General features: G+C 63.0%; 2 protein-coding genes across 2 annotated transcripts in view; both read left to right on the top strand.

Annotated features, from left to right (window-relative positions):
- ETV3 (ETS variant transcription factor 3) overlaps positions 1–7,511 on the top strand; it is a 26,232-nt gene extending 18,721 nt beyond the window's left edge. Inside the window, exon 5 of the mRNA XM_057315274.1 lies at positions 6,137–7,511. Within this exon, the coding sequence (XP_057171257.1) occupies positions 6,137–6,243 (107 nt within the window). The 3' untranslated portion in view covers positions 6,244–7,511. The remainder of the gene's footprint in view (positions 1–6,136) is intronic.
- ETV3L (ETS variant transcription factor 3 like) lies at positions 7,193–17,847 on the top strand. Its single transcript, XM_026485089.4, has 6 exons — positions 7,193–7,511; positions 13,055–13,167; positions 13,268–13,505; positions 13,754–13,943; positions 14,277–14,397; positions 16,833–17,847. Exons 2-6 carry the CDS (start codon positions 13,107–13,109, stop codon positions 17,297–17,299), a joined length of 1,077 nt encoding a protein of 358 aa, XP_026340874.1. The 5' UTR covers positions 7,193–7,511; positions 13,055–13,106; the 3' UTR covers positions 17,300–17,847.

Consider the following 17,847-nt stretch of genomic DNA (forward strand, 5'->3'; position numbering starts at 1 on the left):
GGGAGTTGGAGAAGGAGGGGATGGCACCCAGGGCAGCAGCCCGGAAGGACTGGTGAGGGGAGAGGAGGTCAGGGGGCTGGCAGCCTGAGCACAGGGCAGGGGGTGAGCGGGGAGGGACAGGGGGGTCCTCTGGGGGGCCAGACGGAGAGGCCGACTCAGAGATGAAGGCTCAAGGAGTAGATGGGGGCTGCAGCAGGGGTGGGCACGGGACCCCCCCAGCCGCCTGCCCACGGTATTGACCTGCTAGATTACTCAATTTCACCCGTATTGATCAGGTAATTGCTTTATCTCGGGTCTCATTTGAGCTCTGCATTCTCCTGGCTTCCCTTCTCTCTCCCTCTTGTTTCTTCTCTCAGCCCGATGCAGAGCTCCCTAACACATAGCACCTACAGATACAAGTTTGCTTAGCCTGCCCTGGGCTGGTGTTTGGGGCGGATGGCGGAGAGTGACCAGCTCTCCGCTCTCAAGAAGCCCTCCCTGGCTCCAGAGAGTGGAAGTGCCCGCCCTCCTGGGCTCCGAGGTCCAGACAGAGCTGGGGAAGTAGAATCCCTGGGCCTCAGCTTCCACCGCCTCATCTTGCCACCCCACCCATCGCCCCCCGACTGGGACCTCGAGCCCCCTACTCCCCAGCCGAGCTTTTGGGCGTCCCTTCAGTAGGTCTTGAGTCCTGCCTCTGCCCCCCCACTGCCTCCTCCCACCTCTTCAACTACGGTGGCGCCCATCAGACCTGCCCCCACGTAGCCCCATGTGCCCCCCTTCCTACCTCTCCTGCTCCCCGTCCTCGCCCCTGCCCAGTCCCCCACCCACGGGGCCCAGGCAGCCTGGGGAAGGGGAACTCAGGAAGGGAGCTCACCCTCCCCAGGGATCTGCAGCCTGAAAGAGAAGAGATAGCCCCCCCCACCAAGGAGCCCCCAATCTGAGAAGCAACAGCTCCTGGCTTCCTGAACCCCCATCCGCAGGAAGACACAGACCCATCTGAGGGTCAGACAGGAAGACCCACACAAAAGACAAAAGGACAAGGCCCAGAGGGGAGCAAGCAGTGAAGGGTCCTGGACCATCTTCCAGAACTCAGGTCACAGACCAGTCAAGCGGAGGGGCAGCTGATACTGAGATTATCATTTGCAAACGGTACCACTGTACCCAGGGTCTGCAGTCTGTGGCCAAGGGGACACGTCTACCTGCAGCCATGTCCTCCTTCCAGCCCACACTCTGGGCGCCCGGCACCCTGGAATCTCTGCCCAGATGACTGGAGCAGTGAACAGCCTGCACCCCAGACACTCCTTCGGGAGCAGAGGGGAGGGGAGCAGGGGTGCGGGGAGCAGGGGCCTGCTTGTTCTCGTCCACAAGCACCTGCCCGTGTCAGGAGGGGACCAGGCTGCCAAAGATTCTTAACGTTGGAGCTCTGTCTTCAAAACTTCTACTGAGAACTGGGTTTATAAAACAGATAAAAGCCTTGTGTGACCTCTGAAGACAATGAAATCCTCGTGGTCATTGGCACAACCCCTCAAACGCCCCCACGGTGCCAAAGGGCCAATGTCAGGGCGATTGGAAAAGCACTGCATAGAGACAAAACAGCAAGGGGCATCTTTGGGCAGAGACGGGGCCCCTCGGCTGGCCGGAACCCGGTCCTGTCTGAGCAGAAACTTCCGCAGGCATGAGATTTGGGGCCGCTTTGCTCCCCTGTGCGCCCCGACGGCAGCGGGAGAGAGAGGAGGGACAGGCGCTGAGGCCAGGAGCGGCCGGGGGTCAGAAGGCGCCCTTTTGCCTCCGCCCCTGACAAGAGGGCAGCTAGCACGTGCAGGAGCAAGGGCAAAGCTACAAACGCGGTCAACGTTTCTGAGAGACCACGGGCCAGGCGCGGAGGGGGAGGCTAGGAATTCCACGGGGAAGCATGGCTTGGACCCTCCCGGTGGAGTGTAGAGACCCTGAAACACTATAATGAGCCTGGCCTCCCAACCCCCACTCCACCCATGCCCACCACCCAAGGCCACCCAGGCCCCTTCTGGCCGCTGCGAGGGAAGCAGGGCCTCCGCATACACACTGCACAGCCGTCCCTACCCGTGACGGCCGGAGCAAGCAGGGGGTAGGTGTGCAGGGGTGGCAGCCCCCACAGGGCCCGTCCGGGGGCTCGCTCCCTGCCACGAACAAGTCCCCTTCATCGCCCTGTGCCGGCGGTCCCGCGGAGCCCCCCACAGCCCTTCTCCGTGGTGTGTCCAGAGCAGATGACAGAGCATCCTCCCCACTCTCCCAGCTCCAGGAAGTTCCCCGTTCTGTCTCTCCTGCATTCCTCCTGCTGCTCCCAGGGCCTTCGTTCTTTCCCAGTTCTTCCATTCACATGCCTCGACATTTCCAGCTCCCCCGTCCAGCCTCCACAGCCCACTCCTCTCCCTCCCTCCCTGCCTTGCATCTGCCCTGCCATTTGCTCTGTCCTCCTGGGGTCTAGGCCTAGAGAAGCAGGAATGACCATCCTGCTGAGGGGGGGAGGGGGGGTGTCTCAGTTTTGCTGCTGAAACTCTGGGGAAAGCTCTCTGTCCCAGGCAAGGCCGGATGCGCGGGCCTCATGTCCAGCTCCAGGGCCTGGAGCGGCGCAGGGTTTGGGTCCAAATACTAAGGGTTTGGACAGAGCAGCATGTGCCGCATGTAGAAGGAGACCAAGACGGGTGCACACACACATGCACACATGTGCCCGCACATGCACATACGCACATGCATACATGTGCGCACACATGTGCACACACGTGCACGTACACATACATGTGCGTGTGTGCACACGCATGAACATGCATGCCCACACATGTGCACACATCTGCACACGTGCATGCTCTCACAGATGCACGTGTACATACATGTGCATGCATACGCGCACACATGCATATGTGCGCGCGCACCCACATGCACATACATGTATGCGCACATGCACACCCACATACATGCACATATACACACGTGCACAGACATGCTCGCGGACAGGCTCCGAAACAACACAGAACCCACACATTCAGAGCAGACAGCCACAGAAACGCGGACAAAGCCAGGCTCACACGCCCGCGCCCGGAGAAGGTGTGAGCACAGAGCACACCTACAACACACGCTGCGAACACAAAACCTGACGACCACCCACGCGTGAAACCGCACAGCCGACACACAGAGACGCCCAGACACAGACCTGCCGACAGACACAGACAGGCCCCCACGCAGACACCCACACGGAGCCACAGGGGGGCCAGGAGCACAAAGACACCTTGACCGGGGGCCCACAGTGAGCCACTCACCACATTCCAGAGCTTTCCCTGTTCTGCCTTGGAAATACGCTCGGGGGTTGAGAGGTGAGCCCAGCTCCTCCTGGCGCCCCCCGCCCTGGGGAGGATGAGGTGGGCCTGGGCCAAAGCTCTCAGTGCCCCCCTACCCCAACCCGGCCGCGGACCCTGGGCCTGAGCCCCACAGAAGCGGCTACACACCCACCCCCACCCTGCCGGTGACTCCTCCCAGGTTGGGGCCCCCGCCCTGCCCCGGTGCCAGGGCTGGGGACGGGTCTGGGAGCAGCCTCGCTGGAGAGGGGGTCAGGCGTGGGAAGCCCTGGCTCCCTCTCTCGGGGGCGGCCGGCGGGGGTGGGGAGCGTGAGTGAAATGGGTTTATTACTGGGAGTCTGTTGCCTCGATTGGTATCGATCCCGCATGTCACCTTCCATTGCCACTAATGGGACATGAAGAGTCTCCACCGACACCACAGCCACGGGCTCCACGCCTGCACGCGCAGCCTCCCCTCCCCCACCCTGGTCTGGCGGCTGCTTTCCAGGTGACCCAGCCTGGCCTGCGCCCTCCTCCTCCTCCTGTCCTCCCTCGGCCTCGGCCTCCACTCCTGAGGTCCCAAGTCCTCCTTCATCGCAGCCACCGGGGATCTGATCCCCCCTATTCAGGGGTGTCCCTGTCCCCTGACCCCCCTATTCAGGGGCGTCCCTACTCCTCCTGGCCGAGTCCAGTCCCAACTGTCACAATTGGCCTGGCCAATAGACCCTCCTGGGCTCAGTCTGCCGTAACCCGGGGCCGGATCCCGGCGGAGAGGGAGGAGAGGGGCCTCTTCCTCTCCTTCCCGGTCCTCATGCCCGAGCCCCAGCCCGCACGCTGTCAGCCCCGTGAGCCGTCCTGCCCACTGTAAGTCAGCCGGTTACACAGGCCCAAGGGAGGCCTAAGAGGATCCATGTGGGGTGATGAGGTCTTGATCCGACGTGTCACGCCGTGTCCGGAGGCTCATGCTGGTTACTCAAGTATGAAAAAGAGTCGCTAACTGGAACAGGAAGCTTCTCCTTCAGGCTCAAATGGGGCATCCTTCGGTTTACCCGCGTCTGGGCCCCTAAGCCCTAGGGGCCGGCAGGGGAGCCGAGGCCCTCCCTCCGCCCTGGGAGAGTCCCCTCCACGCGGACCCGGGGAGACCCCCGGAGTGGGAAGGGCTGCCTTCTGCACACTGCGGCCTCCAGATGGGGCTGGGGTCTCTCCCGCCCCTCACTAGGCGCCCATCATGGTGTTCCTGGGTCAGGAAAGCTTAGGGAGCCGGAGCGGTCCGCACAACGTTAATGGTGATGAATTTGGGGGTTGAAGGCAGCTCTGAACTGGGTCCCTGTTGCCAGCCAGGGGAGTGGGATTTGCTCGAGGGTGAGAGGCTGGCTGGGCGCCTTTCGGGTCATCCCTCAGCCATCGCTGGCGGAGCAGGGCGGTGCAGGCTCTGCGCCAGGCCCCGGCATCCGCCCCTGGGGGCTCACAGGGCGAAGGAAAGGGCTGGACTTGGGAAGGGGACCCCATCCCCAGAGGGCACTAGGCCATTGGCCTCTGTCTTGGGGAAGAAACAAGAGGCCCCGTGTGCCACCCCAGAAACCAGCGTCTGCGCCAAGCCCCTGGCTTCCTGCCCCCCAGCCCAGCCTCCTGTCCCCGTGGGACGTGGACGGGGCCCGGGGCTGCACTCTGATGGGCTTTACGGGCATATGGGAGGAAGTGGGCGGGGAAGTGTGCGGAGCGGTGCAAGAGGAAAACCCTCACTGGCTCAGAGGCAGCTGGTCTAGTTCCCGCAAGGACTCACAGTTCGCGACACCGGGGGACTTTCCTGGGAGCTGGGGTGACAGCAGGAAGTGGGAAAGCAGAGAAGCCAGGAGCCTCCGTTGCTGGAGGCCGCCCAGACACTGCCTCCCAGGGAAACCCGAGTGACTCCCCGTGGAGTCCAGGCCCCACTCCGATGTCCCAGTCCGCCCCCTTCAGAGTCTGCGCCCGGTGGATCCTTTGCACGGGCAGGGCCTCGGTGGAGAGAAGAGGAGAGCCCTTCCTCCCAGGGTCCTCCAGGCCTTGGCCTCTACTGGCTCCCAACTCCAGTGGTCCTGAGCCTGTCAGTGAGGGAGCTGGAATGGGGCGAAGGTGCAGAAGGGTGGGACCACTTGTGGGGTGAGGACAGGCCGCCGGCACCTAAGGGAAATACGGGTCCCGGGCTTGGAGTCAACCTCGGTCCCCACGCGGCCGCTCCGCGTCTTCCGTGGAGGTTGAGCCTGCCCTGTCCTTGCTCATCCTGCCCCCCCTCGGCCTGCATCCAGCAGCCTGCATGCTCATTCAGTACCCCCCGGGACCCTCTCCCCGTGGCCCCCAGCGGCCTGTCTCTCCCATCAATCATCCTCTCCCTCTCTCACCTTTCCGTCATGTTAGCTTCGGTTGATTTAACCAGAAAACAACCCCCAGAATTGAATTCCATGGTCCTCCATCAGCTCAGGGCTGGGAGGGGCTGCGTAATGAGGGGGGAGGGCAGCCTGGCCTCCCAGAGCCAGGGAGGAAAACAAGAAAATCATATTGATTCCCCGATGACAGCCGTCAACCCCCTCCTCCCTGCCGGACACTGGGGAGACGGGCTCCAGGCCTGACAGGCGGACCCAGGACTTTAAAGACAGAGGCTCCAGCTTCCCCCTAAGAAGCCTCTCCTGAGGTCAGGTGCCTAAAGCATCTGCCTCCCACCCATTTCCCCAGTCCTACTATTCCCGCAGAAGGCTGTCCGAAGCCCCTGTAGGTACTTCCTCTTGTCTGGTTTATTGTGCCTGAGTTGGAAGTTCTTCTTGCTGTCTGGCTTTGAGTCATATTAGTAGAGAAAAGGAAAAATCATTTTCCAGAACTCCAGGAGGACAGACACAGTGTTTACGTATCTTCAGAGAAAACACACGGGGTAAACCGTTCGTATCATCTCATACCCGCGACTCAGAGAAGACATTCCGCGTGAGGACTTGGTGCGCCCGGTGAGCAGGCCCGGGGCCTGGGACCCCTCTGGGACCCAGAGGCCCAGGTTTCGAAGGGGATTCTCTTCCCAGCGTGGGCTCTATCTCCACAGAAGGTTCCCTGAGAGAAGCCTGATTATCTAGGGAAGGGTAGACAGCTGGAAGGACTTCCCTGCACTTCCGTGTCCTTTTCCTCGAACCAAGGACAGGCCACCTTCTCGCCAGTGTTTGTGTTGGCCCCGTGTTTTAGGACCCACCCGCCCCAGGGGTGGGCTCTGGGTGCTAAGGGCCTACCGAGAGACACGCCTCCCACCCCAGCCCTCACCGAGGTGGAGGGGGCGCGGCCGTGGTGCCACTGGCCCCCAAAGGGTTAATGCTATTGTCTGAAAACCACATCAGCTCCCCTGGGAGCTTGGAGATCCCGCTCTCATTTTAAGTAACCCTAACTCGCATGTGATGAGCGAGGCCGCTGGGCTGCGCGAGGGCTGCACAGAAGGAGCAGGGGACGGAGCAGGGGACAGCTGCCACACCAAGGTAAGGGACTCTGGTGGCAGGTGTGCGGCTGGGCTGGCCGAGGGACGGCCCTGCTCACCCCGCCCCACCCCAGCTGTGGGTCCAGCTGTGGAACAATCGGGAAGCGGCTTCATAAGGAGACGCAGGCGCTGGTGGAGGCGAGAGCCCCAGGGCCACCCTGAAGCCCTGCAAGGTGGCTGACTCCTGCGCCAGGCATGGGACAGCCGCAGAGCCAGGTGCTGGGCAGTCAGGGCAGAGAGAAGTGGGGGCCTCACAAAGACAGCTGGTCTCCTCTCCCCATGCGGGCACTGGCGAGGTCAGGTGTCAGCTCGCTGGGGCAGATGGGACGCCCGGCATTAACGGGGTCCGAGTGGGGCTGGAGCTGAGGGGAGGACGGGCCCAGGGACATCCCCGCCGTCCGCACCTGCAACAGCTCACCCAGAGCTCACCGCATGGTCCACGGGGCTGAGGACTGACATGGCGTGTGGGCGTCCCACCCCGGGGATGGGGAGGGGCAGGGGGTGGACAGAGGTTCCCGAGGATGGGAGAGCTAAGGCTGTGCTCCCATCTGAGCCAGGCTGGGGTGAGCCGGACTGAAGCCTCTGACAGGGTAGGGGGTTCTGCCCCCTGTGCCTGCTTGTCTCCCTTCCTCAGCCTCCTGGCGTCCTTCCCAAGAACTGGGTCCAAGAAGCCCGAAGTCTGAGAGCCCCTGTGCCCCAGGACAGGTGTCGGCTCTGTGAGGCTGGAGAGGCACAGTGAGGTGAGGTTCCCCTCCCCAGCCCCTCCCAAAGGACAAGAGAAGGGCCGGGGAGGAGTGTGGCAACCCTGTTGCCCCAGCTCCAAGCCCCTCTCTGGCCCTGCTCGGGGGCAGTGGGGCCAGAGGGGAGAGGGGCCTCGCTCAGGCTCCAGGCTTAGTGGAAGTGGAAGTCAGGGTTCACTAGGATTGGGGTGAGGACAAGGGTCGAGGTGGAGGCTGGAAGTGGGCTGGGGTTGGGGGTGGGTGCGTCAGAAGGTGGCAGAAGCCCCCCCGCAGGCGAGGTCCTGAGCCGCTGACCCTGGCTGCCAGCCACTCCGGCTTAGCATTTGGCTGAGAGCTTTCACTTCCTCTGGCTGCCTGGCTCCCAGCCACCTCAGCGCCTGCTGGAGGGGATTTCTTGTCCCTGGGTGGGGGGGGACAAAGGGAAGGACTGGGGATGTCCAGGCAGGGGGATCCCCGGGGCACAGCTGCCTGCCGGGAAGGAGATGGAAGGAACTGAGGCTGGGGTTGCCCCGGGAGGGGTGCGGTGCTGGAGGGTGTTGGGAGGGAGGCAGGCAGAGCGAGGGGGCTGCAGAGCCCAGGCCAGGGAGCTGGGGGCCCGCCCACATTTGGTTTCCAGCTCGGAAGCATGGTTGAGACAGAGAGCAGGAGCAGGACAGGAGGAGAGGCCGGAGGAGGGGATGGGGCAAGGGGATGGGGCAAGGCACATGGCGCGTCTCGAGAAATAATGACAGAAAAGGAACAGCCTCAAAACCGAGACAGAAAAGGATGGACCACAGAGACGCCAGGGAAGGAAGACTCGAGAAGCCTGTGGACGGGGACTGGAAAGGAGAGAGAAGAAACATTCAGGAAGCAGGAAATGAGCTGAAGATGAAAAGGTCAAACCAAGTGAAACAGAGACCAGAGAGGGGAGAGGGGAGGTTGTGGGGCTGGGAGCCTGCCTCCTGACCTCCAGTGCCCTTCCTCCCGACCCCTGGGCCCCAGGGCTGAGCCACCTTCCCCACGACCTTCAGCTGCCCTTCTGACAAGTCTGGGGTAGGGCCTAGGGGCGTCTGGCTTTGCATTTCTGCTCTTCGCAGTTGCACAAACCTTTTAAAGCCCACGGCCCCCAGGGACTCAGAGACCAGAGTCAGAGGGTCTACAAGGGGCCGGGCTGGGGGGGGGGGCAGCGACCTGAGACCCGAGGGTCCCTGGAGAGGGAAGCAGAGGAGTGGGAGAAGCAGGGCTGGGCTGCCTGGGGACCCTCTTGGGGGAGCAGCAAGGAGGGGCGTCTCTCCCTGTTGGGGCACCAGCAGGAAGAGCTGATGTTCCAGGGGAGAGGTAGGGGTCAGCTGGTGGAGAGTCAAGAAGGGCTCCCTGGGCTTGGGGACCTGGCAGGAGGGACAAGATGCCCTGGGGGCCCCGGGAAGAAAGCACTTCTAGCCCTGCCCCTCCCCCCAACTCCCCAGGGGAAGACGTGGTTAGCTTGGCCCTCCCCAGGCCCCCCCGGTCCCCTCACACTCCTACCTAAGTAGCTTTAGCTAATAGCATTAAGGGAGGTCTCAAGACTACCTCCTCTCCACTTGGGACTGAGATCAAGGGGACAGACCAGAGGCTTCTAATCAGATTGGGGATTTGGTGGAGGGGTGGGGGTGCGCAGTTTGCTCAGTGCTGACCGGCATAACCCCCGCCCCCCACCCGGAGACTGTCGTCTCTGTGTTTCCACTGTCCCCCTCTGAACTGGTCTCTGCGCTGCGACCCTTCCGTCCTGGCTTGTGTCCACTGCTGGCTCTCGGTCACGGTCACCGCCCCCAGCATGGCAGGCCCGCTGCTCTCCCGCTGAATCGGTCAGGGACTCATGAGAGGACCCAGTGGAGGCCCATTGACCAGACGGTGCCGTCCGTCCAGGCCGGACCCTTAGGGGCCAACAACAAAGTCACCTTTGAGGCGAGTTTTGCTTTTCAGATGGGTAGGCAGCATCGGTCTTGAACTCGCAACTCTCTTTTTCTCTGAGTGTGTCCCCGTCTTTCTCATCCCCCGCCCCCCATCTGACTGTGGGTCGCCAGGCTTCACAGCTTAGCTGAGACCGGAGAGGCTCCTCCAGGGCCCAGGGCCCCACTGCCCGCTCTGCTTCACGGCTTCGGCCTCAGCTCCTCTGCCCCATTGATCACAGCTCAGAGCGCGGAGTCAGACCAGTTCCCGGACGGCCGGCTCGGCCACCTGCCCTGGGATCTCGGGCAAGTCTCCCACTCTTTGGAGTCTCGATTTCCAACGCTTGTCAAATGGGGATGTGAATGGCCTCGTCGGGGGGTTATGGTGAAGATTCATGCAGTAGCATCAGGGAAAACGTCAAGCCCCGTCCCGGGGCGGGATAGGGGCCCAATTCATACTGACTCAACTCTCAGAAAGATAAGATCTGCCTGGGACATTTCCTTTAGCTCCAAGCCCTGGCGTAGGGCTTCCTCTCTCTTGTTGCCAGCATTCTCTATGCTGCTTTATTAACTCGCGACCTAAAACCTACATGTGTTGTAATGAGCCCTTGCGCCGGCCAAGGAGACTGCTGGAAGTCCCGGTGAGCAGAACGCTGTGGCACTGCTACAGCCCTTCTGACAACACAAAGCGCTTCTGAGCAGCCACGCTGACCATCCCGGACTGGGTTAGGACCCTTTTTGATGGACAGCTCTCCAGGCCGGCCCTCTCAGACCCCGCAGTAGCCCGGAGCTGTAGGGGCTTCCAGAGCCTGGCCCGTCCCCCAAGCCCTGCTGGGCTCACAACACCAGAGGGAGGAAGCTGGGGGCCTGGGGTGGAGGGTTGAGGGACACAGCGGGGTGCCTCCCCCCAGGCTCGGGGGCCTCACCACCAGAGCCTGGGGTAAAATGGAACCCAAGAGCAAAGGGAGAGCCTGTCTGAGGGTGGGTTGGCTCCTTGGGGCTCCAGCACAAAAGCAGGGGCTTGAGGGGAAACGTTGGGCAGGACTCGCCAGCAGTGAGGACGTCCACATCCAGGCGACAAGCTCCTCAAAGACTTGGGGGTCCAAGAGGGACTCCCACAAACACGGGGGAGGCCGGGAAATGGGGAGGGGCAGGGAGGGGGGCTTGACCTCCACTACTGATGCCACTCTGGTTTTTGTATTTGGGCTTTTTCCCTTTGGGGGCCAGACAGGGGGTGTTGGTAGCCTACCTGGGTGGAAGAATATTATAAATCTTGAATTAAGGTCTTTCTTTGTGCTCTTTCACTTAAGAGCTGTGTGGCCTTAGAGAAGTTCCTTAACTCCTCTGAGCTCCATCTCCTCGGATACTCCCAGTGAGGTTTCTGGGCATGTCAGTTCCTGGGCGGGGTGCTGGGCATACTGAGGGTCTGCTCCACAGGGGGTTCATCATTCTCTCTCTCTCTTTTTTTTTTTTTTTAAGATTTTATTCATTTATTTGAGAGAGAGAGAGCATGAGCAGGAGGAGGGGCAGAGGGAGAGGGAGAAGCAGGCTCCCCGCTGAGCAGGGATCCCCATGTGGGACTTGATCCCGGGACCCTGGGACCTGAGCCAAAAGCAGACGCTTCACCAGCTGAGCCCCCCAGGCCCCCTATCATTCTCCTCCTGCCAGATCCTCCAGACCAGAAGACCCCATCAGACCCAGCAGCACAGGGGCAGCTGTAGGAATTCCACCAGCTCCTCCACGGAACAGTCTTCCCTTGGGAACTCTCACCTCCGCACCCCTCCCTGAGCCCCCCCCAAATCTCCCAACCCATTTCCTAAGGTGAGGTGGGAAGGACCCCAACCCACTTGAGGTTAGACAGGAGGAACTTCCCAATGGACGAGGCAGGAAAGGAAGGTGGGAGAGGGGTGGGGGCGGCTGCTTCAGGGGAGGAAAGGAAAGGGGAGGTTCCAGAATGTCAGCTGGCAGAGGGATGGGTGAGGAAACCTACTCCCACAGACTCCAAGTGGGCGTGGACCCGCTCGCCGCTCAGCCACCTTAGTTCCCGGGGCTGCCTTCTCCTCAGGCTGGACTGGGGATCCCCAGAAGCATCTGCCCCCAGGAGCTGTGGGTTTGTCAGTCAACCCCCGGGAGACAAGCCCCCCTGCGAAAGGAAGAGCGGGAGACCCGCTGACCTCTGGGGTGGGGGCCCAGGAGGGGAGGGCAGGGAGGGTCTCACGGCCGAGGTGTCTGAGATCCGGAGCCGTCCTGACTCCCCTTCTGCTCTGTCGCCCCGGTTCTTGCTACTCACAGCAGGATCCACAGACCCAGGAGCTTGTTAGAAAGGCAGAGTCACAGGCACCCCCAATCCCACGGCATCAGAATCTGCCTTGTGGAGAGATTCTCAGGGGATCCTTAGGCCCAGTAGGGTTTGAGAACCACTGCCCTAGACAGCGGCCTGTAAGCCTTCAGGACCACACGCGTGAGCAGGGGCCGCGCTAGGAGTGGAGGTCGGTGGCTAAGCGCCGTGCGTCAGGTGGCTCTGCCGTCTGGAAAGCGAGGCGGCTAGTCCAGACAAGCCCTCACATGCCCTCCGCGCCTGCCAGCCTGTAAATTCTGGCTGAGAGCAGCGCTCACCTCAGCCTGACTTCGCCCGAACTGGAAACCCAGAGTCAGGTCACGTAAGCCGGTGCCGGGGGCACACGTGTCCTGCCCGTGCAGGGACCGTCCATGCCAGGAGGGGCCCCACACCCTGCACCCCCCCACGCTCCCTGGGTGCTCTGCTCTCAGTGACAGTGGGAGCCGGTCTGGAGGCTCTAGGACGGAGACATCCCCCCTTTGCCTGCCTCAGGCAAGCTCATGCCGTGGGGCTCACTCCCCAGCCTCCTCCCCATCTCATCGCTGGCCGCCACCACGCCTCCCGCCACACTGGGGACAGGCAAGATCCCACCTTCCGAGCGCCCAGGGTTCAGTAAGTCAGCGAATACTTACAGAGCACCTGCGAGTCGGAGGCCGGTGCTGGGCTGGCCTCGGGGTGGGGGCCCGCCGTGAACCAGGCAGCGGGGTTCCCGACGGCGCCGAGCCGCCGCTCTGAGGGGAAGACCGGTATTAAACACGGGAAGGCGCCGTTGATAACTTCCTTACCCCTCGCGGATGCGCTTGCCAGTCGCTTCTCGAACACACACACACACACACACACACACACACACACACCCCGTGTGCGGGGCACGGCAGGCACGGCAGGCCCCCGGCTGACCTGCTGAGAAAGACGATCCCGGCTCTCCCCAGACCCGCACCGGAGCCACAGAGCTACGGGTTCGCGCACCTGCTCGAGGTTTACCAAGAGCCAACGATTAATTACATTTTCTCTTGTCTTCTCTTGGGAAAAACTCCAATCCTGTTAAGCCCTGAGCGGAGAGCTCATTCTGTCGAATCCCCCCACGGGGGCAGGATCTAGGACGCCCCGCATTCCTCTCCGGCCCTGTAGGTGCTCGGCCCCAAGCCCCAGGCCTGAGGAGACCCCAGGAGGGCCAGGCTGCTGGGTGCGGTGCGGTGGGGGAGCTCCCTGCCGCAGCCGACGGCCCTGCCTCGGGCCCCCTTTCGCCCCTCGAGTCTCTCGCTTCTCTTTCCTTCTTTCTTTGCCTCCCACCTCAGCAGTGCCCACCGCCCACAAGGCCCAGGCGCGGCCCTCGCTGCCCCCGAGCAGAGCATGCAGTGCGGCTGCGTGGCCGAGGGCGCCCCCGCCGTCCCGGGCAGCCCCTGGATCTCAGGTGAGCCTCTGCCAGGCCCCCCCCGCCCCGCTGCAGGGGGGCGGCCGGGAGGTGGGGGAGCCTCCAGCAGCAGAGGCGCACTCACGGCCCCTCCCCCCAGGCGTGGCCTTCCCGGACTGGGCCTACAAAGCCGAGTCGTCGCCGGGCTCCCGGCAGATCCAGCTGTGGCACTTCATCCTGGAACTGCTGCAGAAGGAAGAGTTCCGCCATGTCATCGCCTGGCAGCAGGGAGAGTACGGGGAGTTTGTCATCAAGGATCCCGATGAGGTGGCCCGCCTCTGGGGCCGCAGGAAGTGCAAACCCCAGATGAACTACGACAAGCTGAGCCGGGCCCTCAGGTGAGAAGGGACAGCGGGGGGGGGGGGGGGGGGGGGCAGAGGGGCTGGAGGGGTCAGGGTTCAGAGTCGGGGCTGTGGTTGCTGGTGCCCCTGCCCCCCAAGGCTTGGGAGAGACTCGCCAGTGTGCTGGGGTACCCGGTGCTTCTGCAGACACAGCTGGGGTTCGCCTCACTGGCCTGGGGGGCAGGGCCACTGGCCCCTTCGCTGCCCCCGGGCCAACTCCGCGCTCCCACCTGCCGACTCTGCAGGTATTACTACAGTAAGAGGATCCTGCACAAGACCAAAGGCAAAAGGTTCACCTACCAGTTCAACTTCGGCAGGCCGATCATCGTCAGCTATCCTCTGTGGGGGGTGCGGGCCCCGCCTCCCCCCCACTTGCTGCTGGGGGCCCCCGCCCTCTTTCGGCCAGCCGTGCTGCCCATGGGCATGCCCAGTGAGGTAGGCGTGACGGCAGCCCCGCCCCCCCCCCCCCCCCCGTGCCTCGGCTGTCAGCTGCCACCTTCTCTCCCCTTGCCTTCTAGTCCCTGAGTGCCCAGGGGCAGGGGTGGTGCCCTGAATCACGCACCTGGGGGCGAGGGCGGCTCCTTCCTTGCTGGCTCACTCCTTTAGCGGTGGGGTTCTCAGAGGAGGCCCCTGGGCGCGCGGGCGGTGGCCATTTAACAACTATTCTGAGACTATTCCATTGTGTTAACGAGTCGTTGGCACAGTGTGAATTGGGGAACGGAGGCCGGCAGAGCCCGTCCCACCCCAGCCCTGCTTCTCACCCCCCAGCTCCTGCACAGCGTGCTGCTTGCCCAGCGGGCCACAGTGGAGCAACTGGCTGGACACCAGACCACCCAAGGGCTGCCAGAAGCCACTGAGGACAAGAAGGGGAGCGGCAGCGGCGCCCCCCGTGAGTGCCTGGGACTGGGCAGGGCCGGGCGAATCTGAAGCAGAGGAGAGGAGGCCCGCCCTGCGGAGCGCACGGAGGGAGGCTGGAGACAAGGGATAGAACACACCATTCATCCTTCCACAAACCGAGCACCAGCCACTCCCCAGGTGTGAGGGTTTGGACAGTAGGTGGCCGGTGCAGAGACTCAGGGAAGCGCCAGGTGCTCCGGGAATGCAGAGGAGCGGGCGTCCCGCAGGAGGCCAACCCCCAGGGCAGACGGAGCAGGTGCAGAAGGTGCCCAGGCAGAGGGAGGAGCGTTGGTACAGCAGAGAGCTGTGCCCATTGCAGCAAAGCTGAAGGACCCCCCGGGGGCTTGCCATGCTCCAAGACAAAGGGATGCCATGGGCATGGGGTTGGGGGGGGGGTCGCAGACGAAGCTGTCAAAGCAGCTGGTGTCCTGTCTCGGACGCTCGGAGCCACGCCAACGGGTCAGACTCTACCCCGTGGGCAGGAGGCACCCAGGAGGGACAGGCACGTTGAGATTTTCATCTCAGAAAGATGACTTGGGTTGTATGTAGAATTGGGGTTGGAGGAGGCCTGGGAGGATCATCTAGGCAGAAGCTGATGGGACCGGAACCAAGGCACGGGTACCAGGTGGAGAAGGAGGCCCAACAGAAGAGAACAGTGTGTGCAAAGGCGCTGGGGCAGGAAAGAGGTTCTGGGAAAGGCCAGCGTGGCAGCACTGGCAATCCCCGGGGGAGACTGTGGAAATGTAGGCAGAGGCCAGCTCTCCCAGGGCTGTAAACAGGGAGGTGACAAAATCAGATTCTCTGTGAGGAGGATCACAGAGACCCTTGAGCAGCCCGAGGCTTTATACTGAGGTCCCAGACCTACCCCACGTCTCCTGGCAATTTCATGCAATAAAGACCCTTGGCCTTAGCCCTACCCCAGTGCAGGCAGCTGGGGGCCCAGACGGGCCTGGCTCTGCGCCCCGGAACGTGCTGAGGCTGTGGGTGTGGGCAGCCCAGGGCGCGCCGGAACTCGCATGGCCACCGGCCTGCCCCTGGAGCAAGACAGAGCCTGCACAGCACCTCAGCTCTTCCAGCCCCACCCCCCATCCTGGCCCTGGGGATGCCTCAGGCACACAGCTTTCTCCTGGGGAAAACAGTGTCCCTGGCGAGCCCCAGCTTGGCGTGAGCCCTGCGCACCTCCCTGCCCTCTGCGGGCACAAGCACAATGCCCTGCCTGGCTCAGGTCACCAGAGGCTGGTGGCAGCCACAGGCCCCACTTCTGGACTGCGCTTCCAGAAGGCTCGAGCAGCCCCTCCCCGCCACCTCCACTTAGGGCCTCGGTGCCAGGAGAGGACGCTGCTTCCGGGAGGGAGAGTGGCCGGGGCTGTCGAAGCAGAGGCGGCAGGCGCGGGGCTGGTGCAGGGAAGCGAGGGAGAGGGGGACGCAGGCTTAGAACCGGCTCCGGCTCCTCCGCACGCTGCCGTGGCGGACGCAGCTGCAGACACAGCGGGGGCCCAGCCCCCTAGGAGGACCTGAGGAGGACAGTGACCCCGGTGACCGGGCAGGGTGCAGCTTTCCCCGTGCAGGACCGTGTCTTCTGTTTTCCCCTTCAGAGCTCCGACTTCAGAAACAGTGGTCCTCTCCAATGTGCCGGGCGTGTGTGAAGTCGTAACTAATGTGCTTTTCCAGTTTCTATCAACTCCAGCCCCCCCCCCGCCCATGTGCTCACCCTGCTCTTCCACTTGCATGAAGTGGCCTTGCTCAGGAAGGACCTGCAGGGATTGGAGTTGGGCCCTTTGAAATATAGACAGTGGTGTGAGCTTCTACGGCTCACCCCGAGATGCGGGCCTGGGCTGAGCACCCCGTAGCGGGATGCCCGCAGAGCAGGTCTGGAGGAGGGGAGGAGAGGAGGAGGCTCCTGGGGGAGCAGAGGCAGCCGGAGAAGGGCGAGGCTGGGCCCCCACGAGTTCCAGGCAGAGGGGCCCGTGCAGGTGAGGAGAACAGCAAGGAGGCCAGGGCCCCACGCTAGAGCCTCAGCCCTCGGCTCCAGGCCAGACGAAGAGAGGACAGGACTCACGGAGTTTCGGCAAAGAATGTCTCCCTCTAAGTCGGTCCACACACTGTACTGAGCTCCGAGGAAGTGCCAGGCGGGGCCGGGGCAGGGGAGAGCCAAGCAGGCAGGGCTCCGGTCCCCTCAGAGCTGGAGACACAACCACACAAATGCCCCGGCTCGAACGGGGCCAAGGGCCCCCAGGAGAGGCGCAGGGGCCACGAGGGGCACACCCAGGCTCCCCCAGGAAATAGACTCAAAGCAAAGGAAACAGGAAGGTGCACAGTGGGAAGAGGAAGTTTCCAGCAAGAGGACAAGGAAATGGGAAGTGGGTGGAGATGCGGGGCATCCCTCCTGATCCCTTCTCTCTCTCTCTCTCTCTCTCTCTCTTCCAGGCCTTAGCTCTCTCCCAGCCGCCTGCCAGCTTGGCCCTTGCTGCCTTCTGGGGAGCCCCCAAGACGAGCTGCCCAGTCTTGCCTCCTTCACCCCTCCCCTCCTGCCCTCCAACTGGACCTGCCTCTCAGGGCCCTTCCTGCCCTCTGTCCCCCCAGAGCAGCAGTTCCCAGGGTCCTCCAAGCCAGACACGGTGCTCCCAGGGCCCAGGTGCCCCCCAGTGACCCGCCCCTTTCCGGGGCTCCGCCTGTTGGCTGGGCTGGGACAGGGGGCTGGCGAGAGGCTCCAGCTCTGGCCCCTGAGGCCCCAGGGGCTGGAGGTAAAGCCCTATCCCATGATGGGGGCAAAGGGACACCTGGATCCCAGGGAGGGCTTCTCGGAGATTCATGGACCCAAAACTAGGGACAAAAGCCCCGTGTCCCCCCAGCTGGAGAACTTCAAGGCAGTGTGGCCCTTGGATCCTCCTTAGGTGGGGAGAAGATGGGAGGTGGGGGTCCCCCAAACTCTATCCCTCCTCTTGTCCACTTCCTTTCTGGCTTTGCGCCTTGCCCAGCCTGGAAACGGGTTTAAATTACAGGAAGCTTTGAAGGGGTGGAGTTGGACAAAAGGGGTAGGGGGCATTGCAGGGGTGGAGAAGACTGAGGCAGGGGGCCCCCACCCCTCCCACCGAATTGTTAATCAGATTAATTAAGGAGACATTCTTAATCTCCACTTTCTTTGAGGGAGCCAAGCACCCCACAGCTGCCCACATGAGGGAAAAAGTGGGCATCTGGGTTGGGGGGTCAGGATTTGGTGTGCCCCTGAGTGTCAGGCCCAGACCCCTCCTCCAGGCCACGGCCCCAGTCTCTGTCCGGCCCTCCATGCGCTTCTCCATCAGCCCTGGGAGCTCCTGCCCGCGCAGACATGTCCTTCCGTCGTCATCCCCCCGAGACCCAAGGGCCTGGGGCAGGGAGGCACTGGCCTCAGTTCTGTGATCGTGCCCTGCAGACCGTGAATAAACGCCCTTGGCAATCTGCC

The sequence above is a fragment of the Ursus arctos genome, unplaced genomic scaffold (genome assembly GCF_023065955.2).
Source record: "Ursus arctos isolate Adak ecotype North America unplaced genomic scaffold, UrsArc2.0 scaffold_2, whole genome shotgun sequence".
Taxonomy (NCBI): Eukaryota; Metazoa; Chordata; class Mammalia; order Carnivora; family Ursidae; genus Ursus; species Ursus arctos.

Excerpts from the sequence above, each read along its gene's own strand:
- ETV3L (XM_026485089.4), top strand. The coding sequence starts at position 13,107 with ATGCAGTGCGGCTGCGTGGCCGAGGGCGCCCCCGCCGTCCCGGGCAGC. Across the intron at positions 13,168-13,267 it reads GGGCAGCCCCTGGATCTCAG|GCGTGGCCTTCCCGGACTGG; the intron begins GTGAGCCTCTGC and ends CCCTCCCCCCAG. Across the intron at positions 13,944-14,276 it reads CCATGGGCATGCCCAGTGAG|CTCCTGCACAGCGTGCTGCT; the intron begins GTAGGCGTGACG and ends CTCACCCCCCAG.